At 34.3% G+C, this 23,152-nt stretch overlaps 1 protein-coding gene across 1 annotated transcript; it reads left to right on the forward strand.

Moving 5' to 3' along the window:
- Positions 1 to 7,074: 7,074 nt before the first annotated feature.
- LOC145683089 (uncharacterized) lies at positions 7,075 to 22,097 on the forward strand. The gene is made up of 4 exons (XM_081754448.1): positions 7,075 to 7,189; positions 12,894 to 13,018; positions 18,399 to 18,501; positions 21,921 to 22,097. Exons 1-4 carry the CDS (start codon positions 7,118 to 7,120, stop codon positions 22,095 to 22,097), a joined length of 477 nt encoding a protein of 158 aa, XP_081610574.1. The 5' UTR covers positions 7,075 to 7,117.
- The last annotated feature ends 1,055 nt before the right edge of the window (positions 22,098 to 23,152 follow it).

The raw sequence follows: 23,152 nt of genomic DNA on the forward strand, positions 1-23,152 counted from the left end.
GTAGACTCAAATTTTTTCTTTCTTGATCGTGTGCTTTTATCCCCTCAGCACAAAGAATCCTTGCTTATCAGGCCAAAGGTCTGCACCATACTCAGCCATTTTTATGCTTAAGTCTATTAGAAGTTGCACTTCAATCTTTTTAGTTTTCTGATATCTCTTAACGATAGCTTTGGTTTTTGACCACATTTACCAATCCTATTTTGGCTCTTGTTCATTTCATCAGAGATTCTACTCACATAGTTTTATTCTATCCCAACTCTACTAGCAATGTATTGCCGTGTATATCTTATTTCCACCAGAAGTATTTTGTTAACTTCCATTTTACGCGGAGAAAGGTCTTTTGCTTTTCCCATTATGCTGCAATTACAGGACTACACAGGATAAAAGATTGATACACGAAACACGTCATGGTCATTTTAAACTGGCCCATTCGAACTGCTGAACTCTTTGAATGTTAACTTCTTACGACAGCAACCACAACACTTCAGACTGTAACTTGTTGATAGGAACCACAATAGCTACAGTATCTACAACTGAAACACCACTTTCAGAATTTCCTTTCTTTACTAATAGCATCTGCTGTTCAACGGTGATACCACCACTTCAACTGTACAGTAAACAAATGAAGGATCCTGTATGGGTGGTTTAACCATTAAATTAAATATTCTAGAACTCTGAAATTAGGACTCCTACATCAATTTTGCATTTTTCGAGCGTCAGTCTAATAATTTGAACATGTTTGTAGGCCTAAGAAAAGCGTATTTATAGGAGTATGGAGCTAGCTGAGAAAAGCTGAGAAACAAATACCGAGCGCTACTCACGTCAGTATTAAATATTCCAGTCAATTGTTAAAAATGGCATGAAATATATGTTGCATTGTTTGTTAGGAATCAAAATGACATGTGGGAGCAAGCGGAGGGGGTGGGGGAGGAAGGGCAAGTGGGAATATTTAGCAGTATTTGAATGTCCAGTAGCTAAATAAATTTACTTAAACGATATTTATGTAATTCTTGTAGGGTCGAAATATGATCGAAATTAATATTGATGTATATATTAAGGGTGGCGAGCACCAAACTAGTATAAATTACTCTTTTAGTAACTCTTACTTCTTTAGTCTGGACTACTTTAGTAAATTACTTCCATAGTAATATACTCTTTTAGTAATTGTTGGAGAGCTCAATTTCTATTTACTTCCTTAGTTGTAACTAAAGTAGTAACGCCTTTTTACTAAAGAAGTAAGCCATTTCTGCACACTGCAGGTACATGCATTTCGTTTCCTGTCGAAATATATTGATTGTCGGCAGACATACCTTTTGACAATAATATCGTATTACCGTAATTTATGCTAGAAAGGATTAATATTTAAAGAAATTAAATGCTGTTGTATTAATGATAAGATCGCTGTATTATGAAAAAGAAAAGTGGTATTAATATAGGTATGAATCTATTGTTCAATGCTTAACCCCATCATCTACAGGAATCAGTCCCAGGAGCGACAGTCCTATTAGCGACAGGAACTGTTATCTGTCCTACGAGCGACCGATTCATTTACATTGAGATGATGGAAGATGATATGATTCCATCTCGTAAAATATGTTTGCCTCTGGCGTTATTAGCGCCCGAACAACCTTGGTATGAAATATGCACATGCCAGTGATACTGTTCGTCAAATATATTTTTCCTCTACTGTGAGTGCAAATAAAACTTATTTTGAGTTAGATTTGACATAAAACATCAAATAGCTTAACGAGACAACAGGGATATTTCCATGAAAAGTATATTCCTATGTAATTATTGAAAATCCAGTTGTAATATCCCCTTTCTTGAAAAGCTCTGTTTTCTGTACTTAATTTGATTCAAATCTAATTACTCACTGAGCACAGTAATATATATTTTATTTTGAAAAAAAAAATAACGTGTAACAGTTTTGCCAACTATCTACTTTTAGACTTCCAAAGACTCTATGAATGAAATGAAAAAAAAAATGTCAGTGATAAAAGACAGCTTTTGAGATCCCTTACATCTGATTGGCTATTCTCAACCAATCCCACCAATTACAATGCAGTTCACTCTAAACAATCCAAAAGGTAAACAAACTCTTTAAATTACCTTCCCTCCTATTGTAAGCTACTAAAACGTAAACTAATTGCTTAATTTGCCTTCTTCCCTTGTTTTGACTTATACATAAAAGCTTGTCGTGTAGCAATCTGAAATGATCCCTTATAACTAGACGAACTGTTAAGTCCTTGCTAGAGATTTGTAACCTGTGTAATAATTTCTTCGAATACACCGTGTTTTTAGATTTCTTTGATATCCTCAAATGGTGAACACCTTTTCCCCATGGGCACCCGATGGGAAGGCAGAGGTCGCCCCACTGGCTCACAACAATGTATACGTAATATAACAAACCACGTATATCAAATACCAGATATATCAGACGTGATACAGCAACCGTGGAGATGCCCCTCCCTAGAAATTTTCTTTGAGCGCCCCTACCTCTTTCTGATTTCTTTCTTATGCCATAAACATATTCAATCTAAACTTATGCTCCGTATCATTTTAACATGAAATTTTTAATTATATTAGAATCATAGACAAAGGGGAGCTATTCTAAATATTTAATTAGTTTTACCCTTGATAGAGTCAATGTATTCATAGAAATTAATTCAAAAATATAATATTAGGAAAAAACGTATTAAATATTGTTAATGTAATGAGAGCATTCTCACTTACTAAATTCAGGTAGAGCAAAATTTTTCATAGTACATTTTGTTTGGTTTTAAGTCTCATTAGCATAAAACAAGTTACAGAAGAGAGAACCTTATCTTCTTAGTATGAACGAATCGGTGACTCATAGGACAATTAACAGATCGAATCGGTCGCTCATAGGACAGTTAACAGTTCCTGTCGCTAATAGGACTGTCGCAAGTGGGAAGACACCCATCTACAGCTACCACTGTTCATTATTGGTGGGTGACACATGTTAATTTAAGCGGCATCATTTGCAACTTGAGATACAAACGAACAGCAACATGGAGGTAGTCGAGGACAATTTAAGTGTTAAGAAACGTTCAAAAAACATACCAGAAAGTGAAAAAGAGCGGTTTGCTGAAATAATGAAAAAGTACATAACTATTATTGAATCTAAAAAGCACGATGTCAACATCCTAAAAAGGAAAAAAGATGCCTGGAAAAAATACACGTTGAATATAACGCAGAAGCTGTTACACAAAGATCACAAGAGCAGCTTAAAGTAATTTGGAAGGACATGAAAGCGAAAGTAAAGAAACTGAAAGCTAAATGTCATCGAGAACAGTTCCAAACCGATGGTGGAGTAGCTGAGACGAAGATGGACGATATGAGCCAAATGGTAGTTGGTATGATCCCACAAGTTTTTGAGGGGATAACTGGAGTTAACGACAACGATGCAACTGAAGATAATGTGGTCCTTTCAAGCAACATCGATGATGATAAATACTCTGAAGAAGACAATGAAACTGCTGAAGGTGAAACTTTATCCCATAGTCATGAACCTCGGCTTGTATTCTCTGGTGGAAGCTTATCAGAAGATGAACCCATGAAGAAAGGCAGAGAACATGCGACTGTTGTAAAGAACAAGAAGTTGTTGGAGAAAGCAGGCGAGCATCATTCGTTAAAAATGCGCCTAATACGAGAAGAATACAATGCAAAAATGTTGTTGATTGAAAGACAAAGAGAAATAATGGAAGAGCATAACCTTAAAATGGAAATTTTGAATAAGTTCAAGAATTAAATGCATCAAATTCCAGGTTCCAGTTCTTCAGGCAATGTGTTCTAGAAATTTGTTTTTGTGAATAAATAATTTTATATGTATAAACATATTTTAGTTTTTTCGATATTTTTCCAATGGTTAATATGTTTTTGTTTTTCACATGACATAATATTTGTGTTTATTATTTCAGTATAAGTACATATATTTTTTCTAATTACCATATAATATTATTGCAAAATTTGCAAAATTATAAAAGTAGACATCTTGTTTTTCTTAGAAATAATCAAAACATTTTTATTGTATAACTTTGTGTACTGAAGTAAAAAAATAAAAAATAAAATGTAAATGTTAATCCCCTAATTGAAAAAAAAAAACTAAAAAGAGAGTATAACTCAAACCTAAAAAAACTATACATAAAATTATCCTAAATAAAATGGGTCACATTTCACTGCAGAAGTGACAATCCAGTGCCTTATTTATCCATTTAAAAAGGAAAAGTCTTTACACTAACTTGTTATTTTAGTAGGAAATTAGGTGCAATTTTAATTAAAATAATTAAGTATTATAGACCTTCTGACAGCGTGCCCTGCAGCATCTGCTGGCTGAAGTGCATATTGGTCGATGTCATTCACATCCACAGCATCAGGGTTTGGCATTATTACTGTTGGTACTTAGGCTACTTTGGCCTGTTAGTAATGTGCAAATTTATTTCTGAGTGCTAATAAAGGTTAAAAGTTCATTTACAATGTCATAGTTTATTAAAGAAATACAAAAAAGTAACGTTTATAACAATTTATTTAGTATTTTAGACGGTTTTTTTTCAGTCAAAGGGACGGCCAAAAATTCAGGAATGTTACGCAAAATATTTTATTGTGGCCCAATTGAAGCAAAAGCACAGAGTTTTACTACTGAGAGGTTTAACACTTTATTTACGACATTTTGAAATAATGGAATGAATGAATGAATAAGGGGATTAATGATGACGTTCCCATTAATCCCCCTATTCATTCATTCATTCCATTGTTTCAAAATGTTGTGAATAAAGGGTTAAGCCTCTCAGTAGTAAAACTCTCATTAGTACTGTCTGGCGTCGGGTACGCACCATAAATGGGCACTGATCTAGCACTAATGTGCCTGCTCTATCAGCAAACGGCGTTCTGAACTCTTCAATACCCAACATATATACCAAACACTCCTCGTCTATCTCTGACTCTGCACATTATTTCAACGATGTTAATCGGTTTCATGCTCGCATCGTTAGAAAATATTTAAATAAGTGTAGTGACAATTTGATGGATTATAACATACTCTTCACGGCTCTCGATTTGTACTCTGCCTTACGTGAGTCGCTAAACAGTCTCTAGGAATTAATCGTATATCTTATGGTTTGTTTCGCAACGTCTAGCGCAAATCACAGTTTTCATTGTTGCAACGGATTGACCATATCTTGCCATACGAAACCCAGCGCGAGGCTCTTCTCACCTTGAAACCAGGAGATGGCTTAACAACTACAATGAACTACATACAAATTATTCTTGCGAGTTCATTCTGTGGGCTCTTTTAGCGGATGGTTAACAATGTCTCGTTACTAATTTTGAATCAAATTTCCTATTGACGAACTTTCAATATGGCTTTCACTTTTTCCAATCAATTATCGACAATCTTGCTAACCTAGAAAGCAAGATTCAGGAATCCTTCTTCTATTGTGAGCACCTTGTTGCTACATATATTTTTTTCTTGGAAAGGTCTTATACACAACATTATAGAACATTAAAACAGCTACTGTACATAACTGAGATCTTCCGTGGCCATGTGGTTAAATTCTTAAGTACAAGCTCGTAATTTGTTTGATTAATGCAATTTTAGGATGCACGTAGATGCTAGTATTTCAGAGCGATTTTTTAAAGGGAAATTATGTCCCACGAGTTATACCAAGCACTGAATTTGCTTCATACCCTTTCCAACCATTTGTGTTTGACATGGACGAGGTTCGTGTGATGATTTTTTTTACCTCCTTCGGAATGATTCTGACCTAATTCAAGACAGTTATTTTGGAGATACATACATACTTCATTATACTTAGTTTTCGTTTGTCTGAACACCTCAGCGGCTTGATAATCTTCACACTAAGAAATTGGATTACTACATGTTCATCTTGTTTAGAAGGATTTCGAAGAGATAATGCCATATTTACCTGTCTATTTCTGACGAAATATAAAACATAGAAAATTTATTAGTACTGTACATTAACATGCATGCTTGGTAGCATACAACATTGAAAAATCACATCTATGTATCCACACGCTGTACTGATCAAACGGATTTCACTTTAATGGCCCATATATTTTTCTAGATAAATTTTCATTCTTGTTATATTGGATTTATGCCTAAAATTTGTAGTATTAAAAAAAAAAAACAACAGTAGGTTCACTAAACGAGGCACTGCGGTTGGTTTTATCAGGAATCAGGATTCCCTGCAGAGAAATGGGAAATTTCTATACTGGAAAATTACTTGCTGGAATATGCCGATTTTACAAAGGTACTTTTTCATACGATACACTGGGGAAGGCAAAGAATACTTTAAAGAGCCAGCGATGACAGTTGTGGGGAAGCTAGAATTGCGTTGGTATAGAAGGATCCCTTTTACGGTATTAATCAAATCACCACTAACAGAGAATGAGGCATTCCATGTTTAACGTAGTTAAAATATCAGTTATAAATGAACTAGAAAAGTGGAAGTAAGAAAGTGAACAATATGTATAATGCAATTACGGCTTTAAAGTCTTATATTATGTTTTAATTTCTTTTTGCACCAGTACTTGGCCATAGGACTACCCCAAAATTGTTAGCTTATTTAACATTTTCTGAAAAAAAGATACACGTAAAATAATTTTCATAATTTAACGTTGCAAAATCATTCACGGTACATACAAGAAAACTATAAAAAATATACAAAATATTCCATATTTCAGAGTGTTTGGAAACGTGAAGAACAAGAAATTTTATGAAAACTTTGTAATATCCGTTTATAATTATCCACGTGAAATAATTTTCATGAGTTAACGTTGCAAAATCATTCACGGTACATACAAGAAAACTATAAAAAATATACAAAATATTCCATATTTCAGAGTGTTTGGAAACGTGAAGAACAAGAAATTTTATGAAAACTTTGTAATATCCGTTTATAATTATCCACGTAAAATAATTTTCATGATTTAACGTGGCAAAATCATTCACGGTACATACAAGAAAACTAAAAAAGATATACAAAATATTCCATATTTCAGAGTGTTTGGAAACGTGAAGAACAAGAAATTTTATGAAAACTTTGTCTCCGACCTTGCACACCTCAGTGAATCAAACATGAAGAATATGATTATGTATAATAATGATGAAAAAGTACAACTCGCTAATTTATCAGATTTGCAGGACAAGGTTAGTAAACTCTTTAATTTTACTTGTTTAAGGTTTGTAGTATTTATGTTTAAGAATGAAAAATGTTTAATGTAAGAAGTAGTAACTTGAATGTTCCATTTACTATTGAATTATATAAGGCATTTGCACTATTTTTCTTCTTCAATTTCAGTCGATTTTAAATATTAAACTATCACACGTATTTTGTTTTCATTATGTTTCGAATCTCTTTGAACTTATGCTCAAATTAACGTTCCACAGTTAAAGACAAAACGACAATAGTTTAAACGAAAAGGTGCAAGGACAGACGATAGTATTGGATAACGTCGCTGCGCCTCGAAGAACCGCTATGTGTTAAAAGCACAACTTTTCAGGAGAAGCAAAAAACATTTCGAACTCTAAAAATTTTGCCAAATACACGGAAACACTTGAAAAATATAATAAAATTGGATCTGCGTATATTATGCACTGGACATTGTTGTAGCTTGCTTCAACAGTACTATATTACTATTTATGTGTTTACGTAGCACCTTTTGCGCCTTTATAAGCACATAGAGGATGTGTGTATTGGTTAGAGGGAAGCAAACTGGGCCCCATGTTTTTCCGCTTGATTCTTGTAGTATGTGACAAGACAAACACGCTGGTACCAAAATTACCAAAATTGCACCGGGGAACATGGGTAATTTCGGTAATTTTGTAGTCTTATATGTAAAACGAATGAGACGGACCAAAATGGGCCCAATCTTCTTTCGCTTGATTCTTGTAGTATGTGACGAGACAAACACACTGGTACCAAAATTACCGAAATTAATCAATGCGTACATGATGAGAACCAGAAACTTTTAATTGCAATCTATAATTTTTCATTGTTGTGGCGAAACAATTGAATATCAACTTATGACATTATAAGGGACGCTGCCTGACAGCTTTCTGGTTTAATTTGCACGACATAATCATTTTCGACAAAAAAATGTCATAGTGGTTCTTCGAGGCGCAGCGACGAAAGTTGATTGAGAAACATGATTTAGAGAAACTAGTGACGAGTGTTGAAACTACAAACTACTCAACTTTAATAGGCAATCCAACCATACTTCTTAAACAAGGAAGCCACTTCTTCTGCAGGACAAACGAATCCAGGGCAATCTCAGGAAAAGCGAAAGTCATGCATCAGACTTCATTTAGATTTTACAGCCTGATGTGTATCACAGTGCCCTGTTTGAAATCCTCTTAAATGAAGTCTGATGGTACTGTGAGTCTTTAGTTAGTTCAGTTTTGTTATATTGATTTCTTCAGATGCGGTTATTTCGAAATTTTAAAGAAGGAGTTTGTAAGAAACACAATTCTTCTCAACTTTTCTGCTGAATGTCTCTGGACCCGTCATCTCTCCGTTTAAGTACTCAAATAAATGTCTAAAGAACAGCCCGTTGAAGTGAAGTAAACCACGCTGAATTTTGACCTCGATATTTCGTCTTGTGCTTTTTGCTGTACCTTCGCAACTGATCGCTTCCCAGATTATTAACATTACAATCATTATATTTTAGACAGTCTAAAGTCAAGTTGGTTATTTCGTTTCCAGTTCCATTTACCGGTGCAATGTGACCGATATATTGCCCACTTAGCACAATAACCATGCCAATGATCCTCTTTATTTATTTTGCCGTATATTTTAGTTCCTATTTTGCTTCGGACAAAGCTATTGTCTGTTTAATTATAAAAATGCATTTCTTTCTTACAATAAGCCTGTGCAATTCTTATACATCAGTATCTCGTGTCTTCTGTATTTCTTTCCTCGCTTTAGTTTTGTCGATCATAAGCGACGGGATAATCTTGTATAATATAGAGCATTAAAAGCGATTGTAACTGTGGCTAGTATTTCCATGATGAACCAATGGGAGAAAGAAGTTAAGAGGAAAGTAGAGCATAAACTGGTATTCTTTAGTAGATACGAGGGGGTTTCCAAAAGTTTTAATTATCACCATGAATGAAAAAAAATACAATACTCACTATAATTGGTTAAGGGTAATTCTCCACGCAGTCTCCCTGTAGAGTCACACATTTTCCCCAGCAGTTCTTCATCGTTTTTCAAGCCCACTTTGTAGGAGTCCTCCGATTTGCTCGAAAACCACTTTTCCACTTTGAAAATGACATCCTCTATGTCATCAAATCGCCGACCACGAAGTGGTTTCTTCATCTCGGGAAAGAGAGAAAAGTCACTTGGCGCAAGATCAGGCGTATAAGGTGGACGCGGCAAAAGTTCATAGCCTAACCGGTGGGTCGTGGCAAACTCATGGCGAGTTTGCTTCTGAAGAGGTGTAAACGATGATGTAGACATCTTATTCATGTGTAGTTTCTCATGAATAATCCTCCACGCACTTCCGTAACTTAGTCCAATTTCCGCCATCACTATTTCCACGTCTGATATTCTGTCTTCGAGGATAACGGCCTCCACTTTTTTTCATCACGGCAAGTTCATCCTTGATTGAAGATCTCCCCGCTCATGGCTCGTCTGTGAGGGGCATGTGACCACTTTGGTAGTTCCGCTTCCACCTCACAACCATGTCATATGATGGGCTTTTATCCCCACAGACAGCTTTCATTTCGCCGTGGAGTTGGCGTGCGTTGTTGCCCTTCAAATGGAGGAACTTTATGATACTTCAGACTTCAATTTTGTTTATCTTGCAGTTTGATTTGGAAAAAAATATACTGATGTGGACACAGGCTGTGGAAAAATATACTTTAGATACATATTTGATATTTGCACAAGTATGCATAGAAATGACATTGATTATGCAGAAAAAGTTTCTTGTAAATATCCGTATAACTTCTTTATGGTAATTAAAACTTTTGAATACCCCCTCGTATGTTTACGATTGATTCGGGATATGGAAGGATACTCAGAGATAGCTAATCGAATTCGTGTAAAACAGAAAACTAGGAAAAAAAGGCATAGAACTAGAATTAGAAGTAGATAAAAGGCGGAAGTTGTGTTCCTGGATTGTAGGATAAGGAGACAAGTTGGTCACGAAATGCTATCAGAAGAGTTGTACACCAGGGATCTTCTGTCATAAAAGGAATGATGTTGATCATTCAACAAAGAACTTCATATAGAAAAATGAAGTATTAGGTTAGTAAATTGTGACAAAGTGAAAGCAGAAGATGACAGATGAACTTTACAAATAACTGGAGACCAACAGATATAATAAAGGAAAACTTAAAATGGAAAGGAGAAGAAGAAGAAGAGAAAAAAAAATCAGTATTGGATTTAATTTCGATTTTTGATTATCTTTAATAATTGCCCCTGTATTTATCGTCAATTGATATTTTTTTTCAATGATTTATTTTAGAATTATGAATTATTTTCGACTAACAATTCGATTCCAAGTCAGGTATAATATGTCTAGATTTAATTTTTGAAGTAATGTAAATATTCTCAGAAAACACTTGTTGAGATTTTGTTTAAATTCCTTATAAGATTGGTAATTTAACGGTAAAGTTGTGTAAACTGAAACGATCTGTAACAAAAATAAATACGAAACGTGTCCTGAAAGTAACTACCATTTTGAAAAAAAAATAATACTGAAACAGGTTTGTTCAAGCCAAAATTATTTTTACATGAAAGAACACACCTCAAACTATTTTTTCATATAGTTTCCACCAATGTTCAAACACTTGCCAGAGTAGGTGATCAAGTTGTCCAAAACTTTCTCAACGAAATATCCCGCCAAGTACGCACCGTGTTATTTGAATGCCGCCAAGTACGCTTCGTGCATGCTCGCTCGTTTCAGTGGTTAGTTGCCTCTTCACTGACTCCAGTACGGTTGAGATGTCGCGAGTGTACTGTGCCTGTGATCGTCCTCATACTAGTGGTGCCACCCGAACGTTAATCCAACAGTTCGGTTGAAACACTTTGACTACCAGCTATACAGCCCCAACTTGGTGCCGTCTCACTACCCGAAGCGTGAGCTCGGCGCTAAGCACTTTGAACGTGACGACGCGAAAAACGCTGTGAAGTTATTGTTGTCTTCACTCGCAAGATGTTTCTTTGATGAAGGTTCGGACGAGTTGATCACCCGTTATGACAAGTGTTTGAACATTGGTGGAAACTATCCCTCGAAAAATAGTTTGAGTACTCTTTAATGTAAAAATAAATTTGGCTTGAATAAACCTGTTTTAGTATTTTGACAAAACGGTACTTACTTTCCGAACATGCCTTGTATATAAAAAAATATAAATAAATATTGTTTTATAGTTATATTTTCCTTTGATATGTTTATTGTGATATTCCTTTGCGGACTAGATTGTATTGCTCTAAGTTGAGTTTGGATCTTTTGATCCTGTTGAAATAGAACTCAGAATTTTTTTCTGTAATAATGGAATGTAGGTATAAAGATTAGAACATGGTATTCCATGTTATGTCCTGTATCTTGCATGTTTCGAGGAACAGGAAGACCCTAAGACCCAACTCAACCTAGATAAGAGTAATCTAAACCACAGATGCTATAACAAATATATCAAGTAAAAAACATAACTAAAGAACAATATTTATTTATGTTTTATTATATATTTATATTTTTGTTACAAATCCTTCCAGTTTACACAAGTTTACCGTTAAGATCATTACTAATTTTATAGGGAATATAACAAAATCTGAAGAATTGTTTCCTGAGGATATTTACACTATTCCAAAAATTGGATCTAAGCACATTGCCTCACTTGGAATCGAATTTTCAATCAGAAGCCAAAATAAGTTTCAAACAAGTTTCCTATGTTTTGACGTAGAATCTGAAACAGCGATGAAACGTATTATATTACATGTAAAAAATTCAACTTCCGGTTTGAATAACATACTTACGGGAAAAACTGGAAGCTGAAAATAGTACGATTCGATAAAGTATAGCCAAATACCTTAAATACAATATCATATTTAAAATTTAATATAATTTACTTATTTAGATTTCTAGATAAATATACGGCTGGTGTAGAAATTAAAACCACGTTCAGGAAACAACCGATTTCAATGGTCATTTAAAGGTCTTTTGAAGCATTTTACACAAAAATTTTTCAAACAGAAGATTCCTATGTTTTAATTAGAATCTGAAACCACGATGAAAAGTATCATGTTCCACTTTCGGTCCAAATAGTGTAGTAAAAACCGAAAACTGGAAATAGCATGATTCAGTAGAACATAGCGAAACAGATTAAATCCTTTCTCTGACATTTTATTTAATTTACTTCAGATTTACATATTGGTGTACGGGTGGTCTGGAACACCCGGTATATTTCGTGCTTTGATCAGTTTCGTTTTATTAATACTGTGGAATATTTCCAAAATTATAATGAACAAGATAGAAACTAATAATAGTAAAATTAAGTACAAGAAAAGGAACAAAAATAATGTAGAGAATATTATACCTACAATTTAAGATGAATGTTCTTTCTACAGTTCATGCAGCTCATATGCAATTATTGAACAAAAAGTCAAAGAAATTTATACACACGAGGTCCGAAAGACAAAACTGCTCTTTTGACAAGACTCTGATCATCGTAAGAAGTTTTATACCGTTTCAGAAATCACTTTATCAAACAAATGTTTTGAGATCTTCTGGTTTAACACGACGTATTAGACATGTTAAAAGAGCATATTCTGAGATTACATGTTTAAGGATTATGATGGACCAAATTATTATAATACTTCTAATGTCAAATAATGATATTACTTTTTAAGGTAAGAAATATCCCGAAATGGACAGTTTTCAACATGAACACTGACGAGAAATTTCAAGGAACATTTCTCAAAACTATATATGGTTCTTGCATTACATACAACTCAGCTCTTCCAGCAATTGAAAGGTAGGTGGAAACATTCTTCTTAGAAGAAACCACAAAATAAAGTTTCATTTCAAGAACATATGTTGATCTCATTTTGGAAAATATGGAACTTATTTATTTTATTTGTACCTATTTCTGGCTACAACTGGCAAATACGTCTTAAGTCCGTCACTTGTGAAGGATGAGGTCGCTCTAAGAACACACTTTTGGGGAAGGGAGAGAGGAAGGAAGCGGTCTTCGACTTGTATGTTAGTTGCCAGCCTGGTATTTATCTGTGGGTGTTTTGACATTTCTTGAGTGTGAGGGTTTTGGCTGTGGGGGTTTTGACCTAGACCCGTTGCAACTAAGAAAATCACACGAGAAACCTTACTTATAATGATTGGCCTCAAAAAGCTATTACACCGTTTTGACCGAGTGTCCTCACCCGGAATCCATCCTGGGAGCGCTCACACTAAAACACGAAATATATTATAAATAATTTAACCTATAAATATGAATATGTTAATTGCTACTAAATTAGACAAAGGAAATTATAGGTTACGGTGAAGGAAGAAAGTTCTTAAAATATTAGATGTCAAATGTTTTAAGGTAATATATGGTACATTTGTATTTTTCCTGTGGCTATTCATGTACTTTATTTCTTAAATACACTTTGTCTTAAAAATTTGGAGTTATATGGAGATTTCATTAAATGGAACGTCAACGCAAAACCAATGTTATTATGTTATATTCGATAGTAAACATCCACTAATCCTGCACACCAAGGAAGCAGGGGTATCCGTTGTTCCTTAAAAATCCTGCATATACCGAGATAGTTATGAATACTGTTTTCCTGAAATATTCTCCCCAGAGTCGTCTAACGCAACAATATGGCTTTTCCCTTTAGAACGTTCCTTTTGTATTGATAAAGTTGAGATTTCAGTAACTGCGTAACAACAGAGATCGTTTGTAGTAACGATTGGCGTTTCACACTTAAAACTTTCCATTATGCTATTCTACAATAATCTCTGGCAGATTCCACTCATCACGATAGCTTCTAACGGGTGTACAGTCATCCCTGTAGGAGAGGATAAAGAGCTACTCGTCCAAAACATCGAGTGTGTGCCACTCAGAAACCTATGCACAATGTGTTATTTGATGAATCCAGGGGGATTTAATTCAAAAAATTGAAGTCCGTGAAAAGACGTGATATTTAATAGATTGTAAGACAAGGGTTCTACGAAGAAGAATGTCAATAAGAAATGTCATTATCTGCGACAGAGAAATCGCATAAAGGCTCCAAAGTCGACCAAAGTAACTCATGGTGTGTAGCATTGAAAATGACAGTCAGAAACTAAATGTATTATCTCCAAACATTGCAGTATGTTTGGAGTGACATTGCTATGTATTTTTGAACTAAGTTTTATATGTACGTCTAGCAGTGTCTTGTGTGTATGAACCATCAGTAATAACACCTGATCTGTAACAATGTCATCATGTCTTATTTAATATTATCATTAATGTAGTATAGATTGGAAATCTTTTATACAGTCGTATACAGACGTCAGACTGATTTTAGTCCATGCACTAGGATGTGTACTAAAATAATATGAAGAAAAATTCTGCGCATGTTTGCGCTTCTAATAATTAGCTATTTTTTCAGGATGGCGTCCTCAAACTCCCAGCAAACAATATTTGATGTTTGGTCGCGTCACCGGAAATCTGAGCGTTTTGAGAAGGTGTATGAACTTGTTCCGAAAATAATCAGCGTGGAACACCTCCCTGACGATGAATTTAAGGGTATTTAAAGGTATTTGTAAGAAGCTTATGTCAGAAAGTTGAGTATAGATGGGACAAATCTCATCGTCATCGTGAACGATTCCTTACATTGAATGCAGACTGGTTATGCGGAAACATAAGTTTACCAGACACTGTTCTAAAGCTAATACTGAGTCTTCTCCATCCACTGACAAACTATCTACTATTTCTGGCATCCAAGACATTCAGTAAATGTTGCGAGAAAACCAAGAAAACGAAGCTCAGAGACTTCGTCGCATCAAATAGCTTGGAGCAGATATCTACTGTTGCGGAAATGAAGCTTCGAGAAGAGGGCAAAAAGGATTCTGCTATCATAGTGAAAGAACTATCAGAAGCGTCACCTCGTCGAGGTATCAGTATGAAAAAGATGGGCAGTTCAGTGTCTAATGACGAAAATAAAAAGAAGAATATATCTGCAGATCAAGCTCTGGCACTCATTGTTGGCGCAAATCTTTTAACTCAACAATACATTATGTTTTGAGGTTTATGGAATGCATATTGCACATTGCATACCTATAGATTAGATGTAAAAGTGTGGCTAGTAACAGGACCCGAAATGAAAAATAAATCAGCCAGTAGGAAAAAGTGTATTCAAGAAAAATTGCGAAATGAGATGGCCTTTTGATTGATATACTTACACAACAGGGAGGAGATACCAATTATGGTAATACAGCCCGAAGGTTTTTCAGAAATCCTGAACTGTCTGCTGACATTACTGTTAATGTCGAACTCACTGAACATTTTCATGTAATTTTAGAATGCAACAATTGCGGTTTTCTCATTAATGCAGATGTTTTCGAGCAGTATGCAGCAGCAACTAAACATTTGTACTTACGAGATTATAAATTTTATCACATGCCAAGTAGCGTGCATAAGATTTTGTAGCATGCGAAAATTGTTATTGCCTCTTGTATTCTTTTGATTGGCCAATTTTCGGAAGAAACACAAGAGACAAGGGACAAAGACACTAGAAAGTACGAAAAAACTCACGTGTGGATAGCAACACAGATCTCATTCATAGACTCTTGATATTCTCTGATCCGTTAAAGATGCAAACCTCGAAAAAAGGCTGGCCATATAAAGCGTGAAGTTCTTTCGTTACTTTCATTGCCTGCTTTGAATACAGATGGCGTTTCCTTAGATGATGATAAATGGGATTCTGAGGGCCCATAAGCATACTTTGTTTCTTGTTATTTCCTAACAGCCATTTTAGTGCTTTTCTTTATAATTTTGCTGTTAATACATTATATGTTTTTTGTGCATCGTAGAACAAAGTTGCCACAATAATTGAGATGTCAATGTTGCAGCTATCTTTATTTATGTTAATTCATTATGTACAGAATTTTGTTTCATATTCTAATAAATGTCGATAAGGCGTATAAGTTTACATTGTGTCAGGGGGATGATAATTAAGGGACAGTGTAATGCAAAGATTATTATATAGCGAAATTTATATCATTCTCAATTTCTTTGAACATATTTTACTAACATGTGCTGCAGTACAGAGGGAAAGGGTGCAAAAGTCACATGACATAGGATAAGGTAATTTTCTATTTCTGTATCCTCTTAATTTGTAAGGTGATGATAATCCTTTACAGCATCTGCCTCAATTCTTCCAAATATTAAGCATCTTTACATGTGTTTGGTAATTTTTTAACGTTTTACATCCTAACTGTGAATGCTAATATATTGGTTCGAAATGTAGTTCATACGTTTTTGTTACTAAAACCCGTTCATTCAAACACGTTTCTGTTTCGGGTTGACAATTGCCCCCTCCTACTACCTCACATGACGCCCTTGATGTCAATACCTACTGGTTTTTATACTCCACGACAAAGAAATAGCCCACCAGTAATCACGCATATTGGTTCCGAAATTAGCTTCTCAACAATTTCGTCCCGCTAGAATTGTCATTTGTCACACTGTGCTATGTTATCTCGAACCCCTTGTAGTTCTAGGTCAATGAAAACTAATTACAAAAACAGGAAAGATACTATTTCAGCATTCAACTGCCAAAACAGGTAAATTCACATACGTTACCAGACTCCAGCAATAAGTAACATTGTGGTCAACATTGTACAGCATGTCACAGCCATGTGTGTCATACTAAGGGGTCTACGGCCCAATTGTCGCTTCCAGCGATTTTTAAATAAGTTAATTACTTCCAGACACGCACCACTGTTGTAGTGACATTTCATTGCACGTGTACCAATTTTGATGTAAAATGAATAATTTCATAGTATGCCAAAAGCAGGCCATTCAAACGATTAAAGTATGTACAATTTGCTTCGTAATATCATGCTTTTCCTCATAAATTAGGTTGGCTTATTTTCTCAGTTAATATGCAACGTACTCTGTAATTCAGGAAATTACGTATGTGCCTATAATATTATGTTGAAATATAACTAATAATATATATTGTGAAATATGTTAACCTGTAAACATCTTTTAATGTTAGATATTAATATTTAGGAAGTAATTTTATCAAACATAGAATTATCAACTATTTGTATACATAAAAATTAGTTTTTAAATTTTTTCATTCATTTCTTTCAGTTTTAAATACTAACTAGACATAAAATTAATAACATAATGCAAAAGTTTTTTTTCTTATAAGTCTGAAATAAACCTATTTTCGATAAATTGTAAGATTTTTGTTTGAAGTAACCCTAATATATCTGAAAGTAATTTGAACCAAGAAATTGAAGAGAGTAAGTAAGAGTAAAAGTCGAACTTAAGTTCTTTCGTGAGATAAGCAAAGTTTATACAATAAGTCACACTCTGCTGGAAACGGAATAACGATTACTGTTGTACCCAGTTCCAACAAAGACAAACATTCAACTTTATTAAAAGGAGTTAAAAAGTGTGACGCAAAATGGTATGAGACATTTTATTATTTCCTTACAGTTTTTTTAGATTGTGTATCAGGTTAAAAATTAGCATATTTAAAATCTATGAATTATTAGAAATATTCCCTTTCGCGATCAAAGAACATGTTTGACACATTACTTTAAACTGTCCTAAAACTGTACGGATCATTTTAAGAAGTTTAAATTGTCGTGCACTAGGTGTTAAAGATATAGGAACTACCTAATGAAACTCAATATAAATTAATATAAATATATATTGCTCTGTAATAGTTTTGTAATTAGATTTTGGTTTTATATGATTTTATAAGCTACTTATGGATTCGTGATGGATATAGTAAGGCTACTATTGGCACACAGAAAAATTAGAATTGCTAACACTGTGTAGAGGAATGAAACATTATGAAACATCTATAATAGGTTGAAATGTTTATGTTTGTTTATTTAAAAACATCCTTATTCACCATGAAGCTGAACTGTAAAAATGTTAAGTTTGAAATATACCATATTCACCATGTTTTCACTACGCCCTTCAATTTGTCCCAGACCATAATTAGGAAATCGCTAAAGTGTCCAACTTGTGACGGAGAAATTTGGGATTGCATGTCAACGATAGCTTGGTTAGTTCGACAATATTTTTCTCTTAACCTCTAATTCTTATGGTATTGAAGGGGGTTAAATAGTTTAGTTATTAGTATGTATGTGATAAGTATTTTAAAATATTATGCACTTTGCAGCAATGGCTATGAATATGCAGAAGAATTAATCAGGAACAAGTCAATTGGGAGTAGTGACGAACAACTAACAATTGCCATTGGATTCCCATTGCAAGGAACAGAGGTAGGATTATATCATGTAAAATACTTACTTGGTTAAATTGCATTTTAAATTAAGGACCTGAGTTGGAAAACACCAATTTCTTTTCTACGAAAAACAGGGATTGGTGTTTTCCAACTCAGCTCATTTTTACTTTTTTTTTATTTATCGACATGTATTCACTTGCTATTCATTTGCATACTATTACATTGTAATTCCAACTCAAAACCTTTCTTTTAATATAAAAATATCAGCTGAATAGAATAACATTCCAAGACTAAGAACATGGGACGTTAATCAATTCAGTTGAGGAATTTACTAAATTTTTATTCAGTAGAATTACTTGGCGTAATGGAAAGTTAATGACTAAAAATATTCGACATTCTTTATTTAACTTTAATCGCAAACAACGAGAAGTTAAAGCTAGTTGCCTCATAGACATTTTCTAATGGTGCAGTACCTAATAAAACTAGCTTATTCAACAAAATTAGATACACATCTAGCATTATTTACTCACGAAACGTCTTTCGCTATATGATACAAACTTTGCAGAAACAGAAAAATAAGACGAGAGAATGGATAGGAACTCTAAGAAACTGATAAAACAAGTAAAGAAAGAAGACGATTTTTATGCTATACATATGAATGATAAAAACTTCCACGAATGCAAAGGATATCTCTGTCATTGTTTTAAACTGTCAGTACAGGCGAAAAGACTAAAGATTCTCTGTTTGACTTATACCCAAAAGATTTAAACACTTGTCTAAGGAACATTGAAAACTCTTGGTTGCAGAAAGTATGGAAAAATTTCAATTTTTGAAGTATTCCTTTAAAAAGAAATTTATCAGAAAATGTATTATTCAGCAGTGTTCTACTATACCATTCAGCATTGTCAATAAAAGTTTCTAAAAAAAAAAAAAAACCTAGAAAACTTAAACCAGCTAGTGAAGCATTTATCATCAGAAGGGGAATGGAAGAACTTTTTACTTAGGCTCATCCCTTCAAGGTGAAACAAGAACTTCGATACCATATGATTCCGAAGGAGAAGAAATAGATGAGATTTTTGTTTGTATTAATAGCAGCAAAGTATTAAAGGAATACTCTTTTCAGGGTATTTCTACTTATTTTTTACACACACACAAAACATGACCAATTATTCAAACTTTTAATATGTTGGCAAAACGAAAATTTCATATTTCATGTTTCATATTTTATCATAATCGTCCATGTATTATTATAAAAAAAACCCTAAGTAAATAGACATATACGTCGATATTTCTCTTTTACGCAGTTGAAAATTAAGTGGAAGATACAGAGAACAGGAATAAGATAATCTTCCAAATAAGCTTACAAACAAAAACATTAAATATTGTGTAATGTTTTCATTTTCTCGTAAACAAAATAGAATTCGGAACTTCTGCAATTAAGATTGATTATGGTAATTCACAATTTTTAAACTATGATGTCATGTACTAACATTTTTTTTGTAAAAAAAAATACCCGTATCTGAACAAGTTTCATATGCCTCATAAAGTTTTAATTTTAATCCTGGTACATGGTTGAGGCTTGATTCATATGTCACCAGTGGGACTATATAACACAAAACCTATAGCTTAAGTTACAATTCGAATTTGATTAATGTTTTGTCATAAATATCTAGCACACATTATCCTGTATCAAAGGTGAAAGTGCTAGAAACTAGAGCACCGAGGAATACGTACAATCGTGATATTAATTTAATATCGTCTGATGGTACGTGCATCCTTTTATTATGGTTGCACTTAGACTTGTGTTGCAAAGGATATATAATTGATTTTTTAAAGCGGAAAGCCTGAAATATGTGTTAAATATTGGGCTTGAAATTGGTGTTGCATATGTAGAAAAGTATTATATTTCACAATAAAAATATTCATGATTTTTGTGGAATACTATCTTTTGCTTCTTATTATGATAATTAAATCGGTAGGATGCCTACCTTTCTTCATCATTGCAATCTAACTAAATAGTTTAAAGCTTTGAAAGGTGCAGTTCCCAACAAAATCGAGAAATGCATTATACTTGTATTCCTATTTGAAGTTCACACAAAACACTACAGAATTGTCATGATACTTAATGAAAAGAAGAAACTAAAACTATGTTGTTTGACAACTTAAATCGAAACTTGCGACTATTGCAATATACGTATTTACAGAGTACACAATTGTTGTTATATGCTGTTCCGTGGCTAACTGGGTCCGTACTTGACTACCATTCATGAGGTCTGCGTTCTATTCTTTATTGCCTCTTTCTTATGTATTTTTTCTTGATCAAGTAGAAGAACCACAAAAGAGAATTATCCGATCACAGTTTTAAGCATGCTTCAACTTTTTGCAAATTTCTTTTTAAGTGAAGAGAAAGAAGTAGAAACCTACAACAATAAAGACAGTTATAGATATATCCATTAAGAAAAGTAGAAATAGTTTTACAGATTAAAACTAAATTGTCTTCCCTTAGTCCGCAGACAGCTATAGCCAACATGATGGATGTCAGTTATTTGATGTTTGATCAGTACATTGGCTTGCTCCATATTTATTGCTGAAATTAAATATAATAAAATTTGTTTTTTTTCTTTTGAAATAAAATACTTAACTTTAGTTCTAAACGATTTAAAGAACATACTTCAAAATACTACCCCATTATGTTTCATTACATAAATGGATGGAACAAAACAAGTATGAAATGAATACTTTTATACTTGAAAATGTCAATAGTAGGGCCTAATGTGAAAAAAAAATATAATTTAAGAAATAGTTCACACTGAAATAAGCTGCAATGAAATGTAAATTATTGGAAGTTACCAAAAATATTCTTTCTTATATACTGAAATACAAGTATCTTTAATAGGTACGTGAATTTTCATCTTGAATTTGATTCTTGACATAATCTAAAAAACAAGTAAAAAGCTGTAAGTCTTAAGGAATGTAACGCAAGTTTAACGGCATTAGCCTGTCTATAATATTAGCATTACAAACTGATTATAACAGTGATAAATCCTCAGGTGAAAGAACAAGAGGACCCTGAGGTGGAAGGAAACAAGATCCAGAGAAGTGAAATAGAAACATTAAAATTAGTTTATGGCAACGAGAAACAAATTAGATCTTACCGTTTTCGACGTCCCATTAAGGATGCGTTCACAGAGAGGAAATGAAATGACGCACATGCCTACCAAGCGATCGGGAGTTAGTCTAACCATCGATCTTCAGTAATAGAGGCATGTTGTGGTATATACAGCACTCATAGTTTGTCCAGCGTCGAAGGAAACGGAGGTATTGAAGCAGTTTATTCGCGTGTGTTTGTGGTATTATAATAAAGTGGGCCTGTCAGTTTCCGCATTAAGTTGTCGCATATACCAGATGTTTGGGGAGAATGCTGTAAACTAATACACTGCTCAATATTGGTTCCAGGAATTACTTTCGGAAGATGTGAGCCTTTCGGATGAACCTCGTTGTGGACGACCACATGTGTTTGATAGTGAGGCCCTGAAAGCAGCCATCGAGGAGAATAGTGGTCTAATGTGTGACAAACTTGCAGAAAGGTTCCATGTTTCAGTTGAAACAACCAGACTGCACCTGCACGGATAGAGAAGTCGTACAAGTTAAGCAAGTGGGTACCCTATACATCCAACAAGGAACAACGAATGACAGCATGTGAGTCTTTACCCATTAGGCAACTGAACACACCCATCTTTCATCTCTTATTTACTGGTGACGAAAAGTAGGTCCTCTATGAGACTCTCAAACGCAACGGACACTGATTGTCGCCACGAAACTTTGTTCCTTACACCTCAAGACGACCTATGAGCTCTGTATGGTAGAATTGTCGGCAAGTTGTGCACTAGGAGCTCCTTCCACCTGATCACACCATCATTGCTGACGTCTCAACTTAGCAGTTGGAACTGTGTATTGCAACTGAAGAACCTGGCATTGGTGAATCGCAGGTGTACTGATCCTGCATGACAATGGCAAGTCACATGTGAGAAAGAGAACCATGAGACTCTTCAGCAACTCGGCTGGGAGACACTGTGCCGTGCACCGTTTTTTACCTGATCTTGCGCCAACAGATTACCACTTGTTTCATTTTCTCAACACCATCTTCGTGGGAGATCCTTCGAAAATTTGGGAGACCTGTGGAACACACTCATGGACTTCTTTGCATCCATGACCGCCGTTTTATCACCAGGGTATTGTACACTCCGCATCACAATGCGACAGCTAACGCCGTGCAGTTAGGCCACACAATATACACATTCTTATCCCATATTCGTGTCAGATAAAGATACCCCCACTCTCTCCTCCTTTCTTCTCTCCCATACTAAAATTAGCTAAAAACATGAGCGCAATGCTAATTTCAAACTACACAAGTATTAATTTCGATAAAATAAAATAACAAAACCGAAACGAAACAAGAATCGTAGGTTAATGTAGGGAGAAACTGAAACACACACAATGAAAAATTGAAACCAATGGATGTCTATTTCACAGAGATACAGAAATGAGGCAAAGAGAGAGAGAGAGAAAGAACGAGACAAGAGAAGAGAAGAGAAGAAGGAAATGAAAAGGGAGAAGAGATAAAAATGTGGAATTCAAATGTAGTAAGAAAAGAATCTAACATTATAATGTTCCGTTTCCTGAAATCC

This window comes from Thermobia domestica, chromosome 4, assembly GCF_964235325.1.
Source record: "Thermobia domestica chromosome 4, izTheDome1.hap1.1, whole genome shotgun sequence".
Lineage (NCBI taxonomy): Eukaryota > Metazoa > Arthropoda > Insecta > Zygentoma > Lepismatidae > Thermobia > Thermobia domestica.

What these genes read in the sequence shown, in the direction of transcription:
- LOC145683089 (XM_081754448.1), top strand. Translation starts at nt 7,118, where the DNA reads ATGAAGAATATGATTATGTATAATAATGATGAAAAAGTACAACTCGCT. An exon ending in TATCAGATTTGCAGGACAAG is followed by an intron (nt 7,190 to 12,893) that starts GTTAGTAAACTC and finishes TTACTTTTTAAG; the next exon opens with GTAAGAAATATCCCGAAATG. An exon ending in TCCCATTGCAAGGAACAGAG is followed by an intron (nt 18,502 to 21,920) that starts GTAGGATTATAT and finishes TATTGGTTCCAG; the next exon opens with GAATTACTTTCGGAAGATGT.